The sequence below is a fragment of the Panthera pardus genome, unplaced genomic scaffold (genome assembly GCF_024362965.1).
Source record: "Panthera pardus isolate Hobbes unplaced genomic scaffold, ASM2436296v1 HiC_scaffold_6, whole genome shotgun sequence".
In the NCBI taxonomy this organism is placed as follows: domain Eukaryota; kingdom Metazoa; phylum Chordata; class Mammalia; order Carnivora; family Felidae; genus Panthera; species Panthera pardus.
The window spans coordinates 87,935,037-87,950,279 of NW_026526991.1; the positions used below are offsets into that span (position 1 = coordinate 87,935,037).

General features: G+C 43.5%; 2 protein-coding genes across 3 annotated transcripts in view; one reads left to right on the plus strand and one right to left on the minus strand.

Moving 5' to 3' along the window:
- The window catches only part of PDE3A (phosphodiesterase 3A), a 327,497-nt gene that overhangs the window by 214,513 nt on the left and 97,741 nt on the right, over positions 1–15,243 (minus strand). The window lies entirely within an intron of this gene.
- LOC128774896 (uncharacterized) lies at positions 2,786–5,335 on the plus strand. The gene is given in 1 exon segment (XM_053894588.1): positions 2,786–5,335. A coding segment is annotated over 1 exon segment (1,899 nt). The 5' UTR covers positions 2,786–3,138; the 3' UTR covers positions 5,038–5,335.

The following is a 15,243-nucleotide window of genomic DNA, read 5'->3' on the forward strand; positions in this document are numbered from 1 at the left end:
GCTAAGGTGAAATCAAAGATTTTTCTACCGGGTCGCAAGGGACACCCGGATCAGATTCCCTACCTTCTTGTATGGCGGAATTTAGTGGGAAATCCACCCCCTTGGTTGGCCCCCTTCCTATCCTCGGGAACGTGTAAGGTCCTTGCCATGCGGCCTGCAGATCCCCAAAATCAAGGACACCAGTAGCACCCTTGTATCCCATATTGCCCGATAGTCAGGACCTACTATCCTTAGGCCCTCCACCCTATCATCCCCCTCCCCTCGTACCCCAGGCCCTGTCCGAAGCAGCCGCCCCACCAGTCGCCCCACTAGTTGCCCCCCTAGGGGAACCAGGAGGACGGGAAGTGGCAGCTGCGCCGGAACCAGGAGGATGGGAGGCAGCAGCTGCGCCGGGCCCCATTGAAAACGAAACCAACCGCGAGGGGCCAGCTGGCCAAACCCGCGGGCGCACCCAGCGTGAGCCAAACCCTCACCTCCCCGACTCCACTGTGGCCCTACCCCTGCGGGAAATAGGACCCCCCGATGAAACAGGCAACCCCCGACTCCAGTATTGGCCCTTTTCCACCAGTGACCTTTAAAACTGGAAAACACAGAATGCTTGATTCTCTGATAATCCTAAAGACCTAATAGCTCTTTTAGACAGTGTCATGTTCACCCACCAGCCCACCTGGGACGACTGTCAGCAGCTCCTCCACATCCTGTTCACTACAGAGGAGCGAGAGAGGATCCAATTAGAAGCAAGAAAGCTGGTGCCTGGAGACGACGGTCAGCCGACATCTAACCCTGACCTCATTAATGCTGCTTTCCCCCTAACCAGACCTCCACAGGACGAATGGGACTACAACATGGCAGAAGGTAGGGGAAGGCTACTCATTTATCGCCAGACTCTGATGGCAGGTCTCCGGGCTGCAGCTCGCAAGCCCACCAATTTGGTTAAGGTACATTTGGTCGTACAGGGAAAGGCAGAGAGTCCAGCTGCTTACTTAGAGAGATTAATGGAAGCCTTTAGGCAGTTTACCCCCATGGATCCAGAAGTCCCTGAGAACCAGGCTGCTGTCGTTATGTCCTTTGTAAATCAAGCAGCTCCTGACATTAAGAAAAAATTCCAAAGGCCAGAGGATTTAGAAGGTAAACAGATCCAGGATCTGCTCCGTATAGCACAACGGGTCTACAACAACAGGGACGCCCCAGAAGAGAGACAGATCAAGGCCACAGAGAAAATGACTAAAGTCCTGGCCGCTATAGTCCAGAAAGAACAGCCACCCCCAGAAGGCACTCAAACAACACGCCATCCCAGGCGGCACTTAGATAAAGATCAATGCGCCTATTGTAAAGAAAAAGGCCATTGGATACGAGAATGCCCCAAGAAGAAACAACTCCGCCCCAGCCAAGGACAATGGCAGCCCCCATACTGTTTACCCAAGATACAGAATAGGGAGGACGGGGTTCGGATCCCCTCCCCAAACCTAGGGTAACATTGCAAGTGGAGGGGACCCCGGTCCAGTTCCTAGTTGATACTGGGGCACAGCACTCAGTTCTGGTCAAGCCCCATGGAAAAGTATCTGAAAAATCATCCTGGGTACAAGGGGCCACCGGAATAAAGAAGTACCCCTGGACAACTCAGAGGACTGTGGACTTAGGAACTGGGAAAGTAACCCACTCCTTCCTGGTCATTCCCGACAGCCCCTGCCCCCTGTTGGGGAGGGATTTGTTTACCAAAATGGGGGCCCAAATTCATTTCCAACCAGGGGGACCCACAGTGACTGACTTCCACAACCAACCCATATCTGTACTCACTGTGAAACTAGAAGATGAATATAGGCTCCATCAGGAACCCACTCCTCTGGATCAGGGCATTGAGCCCTGGCTTCAACGCTTCCCAGACGCATGGGCAGAAACAGGTGGTATGGGGCTAGCAAAACATCGCCCAGCCCTATTTATAGAGGTCAAGCCCGGGACGGACCCCATCCGCGTGCGCCAATACCCCATGCCCGCGGAAGCCAAAAATGGCATCACACCGCATATCCGCCGCCTCCTTGACTTCGGGGTCCTACGCACCTGCCACTCAGCATGGAATACCCCCCTGCAGCCCGTGCGCAAACCCAACAGCGGGGAATACAGACCAGTGCAGGACCTGAGAGAAGTCAATAAGCAGGTGATGGACATACATCCAACCGTTCCTAACCCCTATACTCTCTTGAGCGCCCTCAGCCCAGAAAAACAATGGTATACTGTTCTGGATCTAAAAGATGCTTTTTTCAGCCTACCATTAGCACCTAAAAGTCAAGAGCTATTTGCATTCGAGTGGACAGATCCAGACAGGGGCATAAATGGCCAGTTCACTTGGACCAGACTGGCACAAGGATTCAAAAACTCTCCGACCCTGTTCGACGAGGCTCTACACGAAGATTTAAGTGAGTACAGACAACACCCTAATATAACTCTCCTACAGTATGTTGATGATCTCTTAATAGCTGCCGAGAAGCCCGAAGCCTGCATCCAGGGAACCGAAGGTCTCCTGCGAACTCTGGGAACCTTAGGCTACCGCGCCTCAGCAAAGAAGGCTCAGATCTGCAAGTCAAAGGTAACTTACCTGGGTTACTTACTGAGAGGGGGGCAATGCTGGCTAACGGATGCCCGGAAGGAGACTGTCCTTCGTATTCCCAGACCGCAGACACCACGACAGGTGAGGGAATTCCTAGGGTCAGCTGGGTTCTGCAGACTATGGATACCAGGGTTTGCTGAATTAGCAAAACCTTTATACCAGGCAACAAAAGATCAATAGCCCTTTAGTTGGACAGAAGAAGCCAAACAGGCTTTCCAACAAATTAAAACTGCTCTGCTATCAGCACCTGCCCTGGGACTCCCTGATGTCTCCAAACCCTTCCACCTATATGTAGATGAAAACCGAGGCATAGCTAAGGCGGTGCTAACCCAGCATTTGGGCCCTTGGTGCAGGCCAGTAGCCTATCTGTCTAAAAAGCTAGATCCAGTGGCCGCCGGATGGCCACCCTGTCTCCGGATGATTGCAGCCACTGCCCTAATGGTAAAGGACGCTGATAAGCTGACCATGGGCCAAGAGCTACAAGTCACCACCCCGCATGCCATCGAGGGCATCCTCAAGCAGCCGCCTGACCGATGGCTGAGCAATGCCCGACTCACTCATTACCAGGGACTGCTGTTGAACCCCCTCAGGGTCATCTTCACCCCCCAACGGCCCTGAACCCAGCATCACTGCTGCCAGACCCAGACATGGGAACCCCACTTCATGACTGCGCCGACATACTGGCTCAAGTTTATGGGGTCCGGGAGGACTTGCAGGACCAACCATTATCGGATGCGGACGCCATCTGGTTCACCGACGGAAGCAGCTTCATTCACCAGGGACAAAGGTATGCGGGGGCGGCCGTAACTTCAGAAACCGAGGTGGTTTGGGCAGAAGCCCTACCCCCCGGAACCTTGGCCCAGAAGGCTGAACTAATAGCCTTAACCCAGGCCCTAAAATTGGGAAGAGACCACAAGCTAACCGTGTACACTGATAGCCGATATGCCTTCGCCACCGCCCATGTACATGGGGCGATATACAGAGAACGGGGGCTCCTCACAGCTGAAGGGAAAGACATCAGAAATAAAGAAGAGATTCTAGCCCTGCTAGCAGCCTTATGGGAACCCAAAAAGCTAGCAATTGTACATTGCCCAGGACACCAGAAGACAACCGACCCAATTTCCCGGGGCAACAATTTGGCGGATCAGACTGCAAAAAACATAGCTCGGCCCCCAGCGCAATTACTGACCCTACAGCTGCCAGACCCCGGACCCCAGGAATTTCCCCCCAGCCCTGAGTATTCAGAAAGTGACATTCAATGGATGAGTAAACTTCCTATGACCCGAATCAAAGATGGCTGGTGGAGAGACTCTAAAAGCAGCATTATACTCCCAGATAAACTAGGATGGCAAGTTCTAGAGCGGATCCATCGCAGCACCCACTTAGGTTCCCGGCAAATGTTGGACTTACTGAGACAGACTGGACTAAAAATCAGAAATGTCTCTGATAAGGTCAATCAAGTAGTCACTAAATGTACAGTGTGCCAACTCAACAATGCGAGTAGCAATCCTCAGACAACAGGGGTAAGACAAAGAGGGAGCAGACCAGGGACCTATTGGGAAGTAGATTTCACTGAGGTAATACCAGGAAAATATGGATATAAGTATTTGCTAGTTTTTGTAGATACCTTTTCAGGATGGACTGAAGCCTTTCCAACCAAGAATGAAACGGCACAGATTGTAGCCAAAAAGATCCTAAAAGAAATCCTGCCCAGGTATGGTTTTCCAGTAATGATAGGGTCAGACAATGGACCTGCATTCGTCTCTAAGGTAAGTCAGGGACTGGCTTCCATACTTGGGGCTGATTGGAAATTACATTGTGCATACCGACCCCAAAGCTCAGGACAGGTAGAAAGAATGAACAGAACATTAAAAGAGACCCTAACCAAATTGACCATGGAGACTGGCGCTAATTGGGTGGTCCTTCTCCCCTACACTCTGTTCAGGGTGTGTAACTCCCCATACAAACTGGGACTCACACCCTATGAAATAATACATGGTAGACCACCCCCCATCATCCCTAACTTAAAAGATAACCTTGTCAAAGCTGAGAACGATAATAGTCTTGAATTCTTGTTCTCCCTACAAGCCTTGCAGAGGGTCCATGAAGATGTATGGCCCAAATTAAAGGAACTCTATGAGACTGGACCCCCGCCTATTCCACATCAATTCTGGCCAGGGGATTGGGTCCTCGTCAAACGTCATCGGCAGGGAACTCTGGAGCCCAGGTGGAAAGGACCCTTCTAGGTCATCCTGACAACGCCTACTGCCATCAAAGTAGACAGAATCGCCACCTGGATCCATTTCGCCCACGCCAAACCAGTGGACCCGTTCTCAGACCTCATCGGACCTTCAAAGACAACCTGGACTGTTGATCGGACTAAGGACAATCCTTTAAAATTGACCCTACGCCGCCAACGGACTGAGCCGTAACTATGGTACTTGCCCTCCTCTTGATTGTTCTGCAAATTCTGTCTGTAAATCCAAACCCCCACACCCCCTATAATTTGACATGGGAAATTACTAACTTAGAGACTCATGAAATCTACAACAAAACCCTAGGAACTGCCCCATTAAATACCTGGTGGCCAGATTTATATTTTAATTTAGAAAAAGTTAGTCCATTAGAAGAAATGGAAGGAGGTAAATGGAGGCAACTGCAAAGGAGGGTATCAATAAGTAGAAATGGATTTTATGCATGTCCAGGATTTAGGACGGGGGCAATGAGGCGCACATGTGGAGGGTTTGAAACCCTCTATTGCGCAGCCTGGAGTTGCATCACCTCCAATGATGGGGAATGGAAGTGGGAAGTAAAACCCCAATTTATTGAAATGTCCTATGTCTGACCATGTACCGCACCAGGTATGATGAAAACTGTAACCTTATTCGTGTAAGATTTACAGAGGAAGGAAAAAAAGACAGGTGATGGGTCTCAGGACTCACTTGGGGACTCTACTTATATCAATATCCCCTCTTTGGGACTGCCATTCAAATAAAATTAAAAGTCTCCCCTCTTGTACAACCAGTGGGGCCAAATCAGGTACTGAAAAAAAAAAAAAAAAAACAGATAAGCTTATCCCCGGGCAGATCTCCACTACTCCCTCCAGCAGGACCCCCATCCTTACCCCAGGAGTAAAAGCACAAGCTGTCCCAGAAAATCAGAACCCAAAAGGCATAGACTCCCTATGGAAATTGCTAACAGCAGCGTATGAGGCCTTAAACCGATCAGACCCTGAGGCAACAAGGGCCTGCTGGCTATGTTATGATATAAAACCCCCCTTCTACGAAGCCATAGGTCTAGCTGCCCCTTTTTCACAATCAGGAAAAGAGTCGCCAGCAGCTTGCAAGTGGAATCGAAAGGGCCCTGGCCTCACACTGCAAGTGGTCACTGGCAATGGGACTTGTATAGAAAAGGTCCCCTCTAGCCATATCCAGCTCTGTGCCCTGACTAATTACTCTATAGATGAATCTAAATGGATAATTCCAGCTCCTGACAGTTGGTGGATTTGTTCTAAGACAGGGCTCACCCCATGTGTTAGCAGAAATGTTTTTAATTTGTCAACTGAATATTGTATCATGGTATTAATATTTCCAAAGGTTATTTACCACCGAGAAAATGTTGTATATGATCTGTGGACAGAAGGGATGGAAGCAAGAGAGTCAATAAGAAAAAAAACGGGAACCCTTTACGGCCATAACCTTGGCCACCTTATTTGGCCTCGGTACCATAGGGGCAGGAACAGGGATCTCATCACTAGCCATCCAGCACCGGGGGTTCAATAGCCTAAGGGCAGCCATTGATGAGGATATAGCCAGACTTGAGGACTCAATCTTGCACCTCGAAAAATCTCTGACCTCCCTTTCTGAAGTGGTCCTACAGAACCGAAGAGGGCTAGATCTAGTCTTCCTCCAACAGGGAGGTTTATGTGCAGCCTTAAGAGAAGAATGTTGTTTTTATGCTGACCACACCGGAGTAGTCCGAGAGTCCATGGCTAAAGTTAGAGAAGGCCTGGCCAAATGGAAGTGTGAACGAGAACAACAACAAGGCTGGTTTGAGTCTTGGTTCAATCAGTCCCCATGGCTAGCCACCCTGCTTTCTGCTCTAGCTGGGCCCCTTATACTCCTCCTTCTCCTCCTCACCTTCGGGCCTTATATTATTAATAAACTAGTTGCCTTTATCAAAGACCGAGTTAACACAATCCAACTGATGGTCCTTAGGACCCAATACCAACCTATCATTACTGAAACATTTGAGTCAGACACATAAGATCCAAGATTGGCTCTTAAGGCACCAAAGAAAGGGGGGAATGAGAGACTAAGAGAAAAATTACCAGGTGTACTCACAACTGCAAAGAAAAGGCCTCCCCCCCCGCCCCCGGCATTCCGGGAACCAGCCAGGGAGTGCCCGGTTGTGGTCTGACCTAAAGGCGGGAACCAATCAAGTTCTGCTGAGTGGTTTGAAAAAAAGGCAGGAACCAATCAAGTTCTGCTGAGTGTTCAAATTTAAATGTCAACCAATAACAGCTCTGTAACCGTGAAAAATCCCTAACTTGTTTGTGCCTGTCTATAAGAGAAGCTGTAAGATCCTCGCTCGGGACCTCTTAGCGTCACCAGTAAGAGTGCGCAGAGGTCCAGGTTTGAACCTGCAATAAACGACCCTTGCCACTTGGCTTTGACTCTGGTGGTTTGTTCTTGGGGGTCTTTCGAATTTGGGCATATCAAGTCAATTAAGCATCAGGCTTTTGATTTAGGCTCATGTCATGATCTTGCAGTTCGGGAAATTGAGTCCTGAATCAGGCACTGTGCTGACAGCAGGGAACCTGCTTGGGAGTCTCTCTCTGGCCCTCCCTGGCTCATGTTCTCCCACTCTCTCTCAAAATCAATAAACTTAAAAAAATAGGAAATAAAAGCATTTACCTACAAAAGTTCAACGATACAACTTACCAGAAATGTTACAATAGCAAATTACATATTTCTAAGATCCACCTTTCTATTTGAATCGTTCATTATTAATTGTTGAAAAGTTATATATATGGGAAACCTGAGTGGCTCAGTCAGTTAAGCATCTGATTCCTGATTTTGGCTCAGGTCATGATTTCATGATTCATGAGATCAAGCCCCAAGTCCACTATCAGCACAGAGCCCATTTGGGATTCTCTCTCTCTTTCTTCTCTGTCCCTCCCCCCTCTCTAAATATATAAATAAAAACATTTAAAGAAAAAAATTATAGCTTAGACCTTAACTACATGTAAGCTCACACACAACCAGCTTGTTTTGAGTGCCACTTAAATTATGTCAACAGAAACATATTTAAAAGATCATGTGAGTCAGTCTGAGAAGGACAGATATCATATGTTTTCACTCATATGTGGATCTTGAGAAACTTAACAGAAGTCCATGGGGGAAGAGAAGGCAAAAAAAAAAAAATAGTTACAGAGAGGGAGGCAAACCACAAAAGCTGTTAAGTACAGAGTAATGAGGATGGATGGAAAGGGTGGGGGAGGGGAACATGGGCGATGGGCATTGAGGAGGTACTCGTTGGGATGAGCATTGGGTGTTGTATGTAAACCAATTTGACAATAAATTATATTTTTAAGAAGTAAAAAATAATAATAGATCTACCATGTTAGTAAATAATCATTTTAATTTATTTAAAATGTGCATCTGAAAATATATATTCTAGTGTCTTTAGATAGTAAGCTGCTTATGTGTCTAAAAACTTGGCCCTTTAATCTGAGCCAAATTTTAAAATTCCCCAAACAGGATTAAAAGCTACACATTCCAACCTCTAAAAAATTTCAGAGGAAACCCTGATAAGATTTAGACTTTAAACTGTTCTTTATTTTTCTCAGGATGAAAAAAGTCACTAGCTATTTACTGGGGTTTTTTGTTTTGTTTTGTTTTTTTCCGAGACAAACTCCTTAAGATGAGTTACAGCTGTTTGATTAATCAAATCCCAGAGGGATGACTAGATTGATAGATTTAACAACTGAAGAGTGTAGGATTTTATATCTAACTAGATAGTTGTACCTTGAGGAGAAAGAAAAAAAAAGTGGTCACTCTCTCTGTCTTCCAGTTTCCAGAATTTCCTGCTGACTGGGGTTGCAGTGGGCCTGAAGGGAGGAACTGAAGTTGGAATGTATAGAAACTAACCCCCCATAAAACTGACCCCAAAGATGCCAACTACCAGGCAGCAGAGATTTTCTACTAAAGACCCTGAAAAAAAAAAACAGAAGAAAAAAACATGGTGTGGGCTAGAGTTTTTCAGACACTAAATTGTTTTATGCGACCAATGAGGAATCCCTTCCTGGTGGTCTTTTTTCATCCATTCTCCCAAGAAATATGTTAAAAATGCAGATTCCTGACAACTCAGGATCAACAGATGTTGGTGAGGATGCAGAGAAAAAGGATCGCTTTTGCACTGCTGGTGGGAATGCAAACTGGTGCAGCCACTACGGAAAACAGTATGGAGGTTCCTAAAAAATTAAAAATAGAACTACCCTATGACCCAGCAATTGCACTACTAGCTATTTATCCAAGGGATACAGGTATGGTATTTCAAAGGGGCACATGCACCCCAATGTTTATAGCAGCACTATTAACAATAGCAAAAGTATGGAAAAAGCCCAAATGTCCATCAATGGATGAATGCATAAAGATGTGGCATACACACACACACACACACACACACACACACACACACACACACACACACTGGAGTATTACTCAGCAATTAAAAAGAATGAAATCTTGCCATTTGCAACTACATGGATGGAACTAGAGGATATTATGCTAAACAAACTTAGAGGAAGACGAATATCATATGACTTCAGTCATATGAGGAATTTAAGACACAAAACAGATTAACATAAGGGAAGGAAACAAAAATAATATAAAAACAGGGAGGGGGACAGAACAAGAGACTCTTAAATATAGAGAACAGAGGGTTGCTGGAGGGGTTGTGAAAGGGGTGATGAGCTAAGTGGGTAAGGGGCACAAAGAGGGCTACTCCTGAAATCATTGTTGCACTATATGCTAACTTTGGTGTAAATTAAAAAATAAATTTTTTTAAATGCAGATTCCTGAACTCCAGTTCTGATCTACTGCATCAGAATCTGAGGTGGTACCCAAGAATCACCTAAGTTATACTGACACACATTCAAGTGTAACTCTATAAAAAAAACAACAGCTCTCTTAAGGTGGGAGAAATGGATCTTTTCTTTCAGTGTTTGTTACATTTGGGGCCAATATTCCCCAGTATGAACATAAGGGCTGTTTATGGTTCATGTCCTTTCTGACTACTCATGTCAGTGCTACCCTCCACTGTTACCTTCTCCCTTATATCTCAAGTGCCAAATACAGAAGCTAAAAGACAGGTAAAAGATATTTCATAAATATTTTTTAAATGAGAACACCAGAAAAAGGATGTGAAAGGAACATCATTCAAATGTTATTTTGGTATAAAGTCTAAAATTCATTAAAATGTGCAGTTTTGGATAAGTAATACCAATTTACCCAGAATCCATAAACCTAGAAAATACACGTTTTTTACTTGTTCAATCTTGATTCTGGGATTTTTTAGTAGTAAAGAACTTGAGGCAAGAGAAAAAACATGAATTCTGAAACTGTAGACTTGCCACTTAGAAAAGAATATGAACGTTGCTCTGAATGTGGAAATGGGGAGCCCAGTAAGAAAAGACAGTGTGGGGTGGTAACTCAGTAGTTAAACATCCAACTTTGGCTCAAGTCATGATCTCGCAGTTTGTGAGTTCAAGCCCCACATCAGGCTCTGGGCTGACAGCTCAGAGCCTCAGAGCCTGACAGCTCAGAGCCTGGAACCTGATTTGGATCCTGTGTCTCCCTCTATCTCTGCCCCTCTCCTGCTCATTCTCTGTCTCTATCTCTCAAAAATAAATAAATGTTAAAAAAAATTTAATTAAAAAAAGAATTGGACATCTCTCAGAATCGTCATGTAATGTAGTATAAATGTTCGCAATCAATGTCAAATGGGCCAAATCTAGCCTGCCACCTGTTTTTGCCCTGCCAGAGACCAATGTATGGCTATTACATACTTCCACTATAAATCAGTTATCCTTCCTGTAAGAACAGTTGCTTGAGATCTGAGAACAGCATCAATAATGAACTAAAGAACAAGGTAAATCATTTCCAGTGTTTTTGTATGAATCAACAGATGTTACTAATAATTCCTGGTTATTTATATAATAATTCTTGGTCAATAAAGAGTTTGAAGTGACTGAAAAAAAAAAAAAAAAAAAGAAAAGACAGTGTGATCAGACTCCAATGCCAGAAACTAGGATTTACAGAGCCGAAGCACAGAGGAAAGGGACTGATTTAGACCTGTGGTTCTCTCGTTTAGCTGCATGTTTGTGCAGGCTGCCATAATAAAATATTACAGACTGGGTGGCCTAAACAATAGAAATCCATAGACTCCATAGTTCTGTGGACTAGAAATCCAAGATCAGAGTATCAGCATGGTGGGTTTCTGCTGAGAGGTTTTTCGTTGGGTTGCAGATGGCTGCCTTCTCATTGTGTCCTGACATTATGGGGGGGGGGGGGGGGGCGGGCGTGAGGGTAGTGGGAGGGGGTGGTAAGAGGGGAGTACCCCCACTCTACTCTCTAAATTCTACTTTCTGAAGGCCTCATTCGAGAGGTTAGGGCTTCAACATATGAATTTGGGGGGACACAATTCAGTCCACAGAACTACATTTCAAAAGTTTCCCAATTACTGTGATAACCTAAGGCTCACAGTTACAAATTCAGAAATCAGAGATTATTGTTTGACTAAAAAAAAAGGAAAAGAATATCCTTTCTACCTCTTCCAACCCACATGGCTACACTGTCCCCAACTCCCATCTCAAAATACTTCAAGTGTAAAAATACTATCAATTAGGAGCGCCTGGGTGGCTCAGTCAGTTAAGCTCAGTCTGACTCTTGGTTTCAGCTCAGGTAAAGATCTCACAACTTGGTGGGTTCGAGCCCCACATTGGGCTCTAAGCTGACAGCGTGGAACCTGCTTCAGATTGTCTCTCCCCTGCTCTCTGCCCCTCCCCCACTCATGCTGTCTTTCTCCCCAAGTAAACTTTAAAATATATATATTATAAATTATACTATTCTTTCCTGTCTACTTATATACCATTATAAGAGCCAATACAGATTAGCTATTTAATAATTTGACCTTTGTAATCAGATGACCCTAGGGTTCAAATCCCTAATAACAGTGGTCATACTTGAAATCAGAGAAGGCCTGTAGGACATCACTCTCTCCCTACACATGTGGCAGGTGAGACATCATTAATTCTTACCTGTTTTCCACTGAGCTGAGATATAGCCTCAGAGACCTTCTTAACACAGCATTCAACTCAAGTAGAAACAACACTCAAAATAAAATCCCTGCTTTAAAAACTTCTATTTTATGCCATAAGGTCCATCAACAAATTTATTTATTTCATTAAACAAAGCTTTAGTATACTTAGCTGTCGTATGCTTTTTTTTTTTTTTTTAAGCTACCCTTGGGGCACCTGGGTGGTTCAGTCGGTTAAGCATCCAACGTTGGTTCAGGTCATGATCTCAAGGCTTGCGAGTTTGAGTCCCACATCGGGCTCTGTGTTGACAGAGCCTGCTTCGGATATTTCTCTCTCTCAAAAATAAGTGTTAAAGAAAATTTTAAAAAGCTACCCTCAAAGTTAAGAAAAATGGATGATATTGAATGATTACTACTATACAAGCCAGAAAAAGCAATCTAAGTTTTCTTAACATATAAAGCAGAAGTAGAAAAAAATAGGAAAAACATTTTTTCCAGTGTTGATATATAATTGATATATAATATTGTGTGAGTTTAAGATTACAGGTTGATGTAATACACATATATTGTGAAATGATAAACATAGTTAACACCCCCATTACCTCAAGTATTAATATTTCTTTTTTTGTGTTGAGAACATTTAAAATCTACCCTCTCAGCAACTTTCAAGTATAATACAGTGGTGTTAAGACCCCCAGAATGTACTCATCTTACAATAGGAAATTCGTACCATTTGACTGACATCTCCCATGTCCCCCATTCCCCAGGCCGTGGCAACCACCACTCTATTCTCTATTTCTAGGAGTCTGACTTTTTTAAATTCCTGAGATATATAAGTGATAACATACAGCATCTGTCTTTCTCTGGATGATTTATTTCATTTGGCGTAGTGCCCTCAAATCCATCCATGTTCTCACAAATGGCAGGATGTCCTTCTTTCTCATGGCTGAATACTATTCCACCATATGTATGTGTGCGCGTGCACACACACACACCCCACATCTTTATCCATTCATCTATAGACAAACACTTAGGCTGTTTCCATATCCTGGATATTGGGAATAATGCTGCGATTGCAATAAACACAGAAGTACAGATCTCTCTTCAAGATCCTGATTTCATTTCCTTTGGATATACACAGAAATGCAATTGGTGAATGAGAAGGTAATTCTATTTTTAGTTATCTGAAAGACTTCCATACCATTTCCCATAGTGGCTGTATCAATTAGATTTCTAACAGTGAAGTATTCCCTTTTCTCCACATTTTTGCCAACACTTAATCTCTTTTCCTTCTGATGACAGCCATTCTAATAGGTGTGGAGGTGATATTCCATTGTGGTTCTAATCTGCATTTCCCTGATGATTAGTAATATTGAGTATCTTTTCAGGATTTTCACCATTTACCGGTCTCCTTTGGAAAAATGTCTACTTAGTCCCTCTGCCACTTGTTTAATTGTATTGTTTGGTTGGAGAGGGTTTGCTATTTTTTTTGCTATAGGGGCTCCTTATATATTTTAGATATAACCCCTTATCAGATACAGGATTTGCAAACATTTTCAATTCCATACATTTCCTTTTCATTTTCTTTTGCTGGACAGAGGCTTTTTTATTTAATGTCACCCCACTTTTTAAAAATTTTTGCTTTTGTTGCTTGTGCTTTGGTGTCATATCTAAAAATTCATTGCCAAGAAAAAGAGATTAAACTCAAGATATGATTTCCAAGAGGTGAAAACGGAAACAAATTTAGAAAAGAAGACAACACAATTTTCCAGTCATTTCTGGCAGAGAATGTCATTTACAGTTCCCTGAAAGCCCAAAATTCCCTGCCATGTGAATTTCTATTTTGTCTGTCTTCATTCTCCACAATGAACTTTAACTTCAGAATTTAGGTGTTATTTACAGTTACAATACTGTTAATCTGTGTTAAATAAATTAGTCTGCCTTTACTTCATAAATAACATCGAAGTAAGTCATAGTAGGTAATAATACCTATACTCCTCTCATATAATATTTCTTTTCAGAGGTCATCAAAAATAAATGTTGTGTCTAAAAATATCTACCCCTCTCTAGATATTATTCAATAGGTAACATCTCTTAAACTCATATAGAAGCACCTGTGTTTGCTGGAAGGTAACTGTAGGAGTTTTTAAACTAAAATAGTTCCTAATAAACATCATCAACAACGTAGCGCTTGAAATAATTTATGAAATTCAGAAAGAGTCCATCGGTTTCTGTGTTGAGTGAAATCACTGCAGATGTATGTTTCAGGGAAGTGACCATGAAGGTGATGTGGAAAACAGACTTTGGGGGTGAGAGGCTGGAAAGAGAAGACCGTGACAGACAGCTGGGTGGGAGATGATGAAGATAGGCCAAGGTCACACAGGAACGGAGAAACGTTGGCACTTAACAAAGCTGACAGGATGTTACAACATACTGAAAGTAAGAAATGAAGTTTAGAGGGCAGGCAAAAAACAAAACAAAACAAAAAAAAAAAAACATGTTTCTTGGATGTCACACCCAGGCAATTAGGAGGATACTGGTTGCTGAGGTAGCTAGGAAAATCTGAAAATTTCAGTCACTCTGAGGCTGAAGGAATGGCTTGGAAGTCTTTCACGGTTAAACATGAACAAACAGGTTTCAAAATTTGCCAAAAAAAGAAAAAATAACAATGAGAATGGTATGCAATGATCTCTGCCTTCTCCGACTTCATGATTAATCATTTTCAAGGTTGCCACCATTGGGTTCTGAAAGGCAGAGAAGCACCATGAGCTCCAAGGCTTTGAACTCTAATTCCCAGTTCAGAAAGGAACTGAAAGGGATCAAATAATCAGACTATGTTAATGATACACTTAGTGACAAAGTGGCAGCCTCACCATGTGCAAAATAAGCTTAGGTAACCTCTTCCCTAAGGTCATCTAACAAAATAACTTCTGCCAGAAAAGACATTTGAAACTCTGAAATGGTGCTTAGTGGTTCGTCCATCCTTTGTGTAAAGAAGTCCTAAAAAATCTAATTACAGTGCTTGCCAGTCCACCACTAACATGCAGTGAATTAACACTCCTTAAAGTACTGGTGTCTAATTCCTCTCAACAGTAGTTAGGTTAAGAGTTGTAACAACAACAGTGAAATAATTCTCTTAAATCTGGCATACCTGACGTTGCATAATGGTGGAGAGAGAAACACGGCGAGATTATCAGTATAATCTGAAACATCAGGCAGACCTGTTGTAGGTATAATCTGACTTGCCTCTTGCTTCTTGACTACTATGACTAGATGACAAAACTAGATCCAAAAAAATTAAATAACTTGCTCCAGAT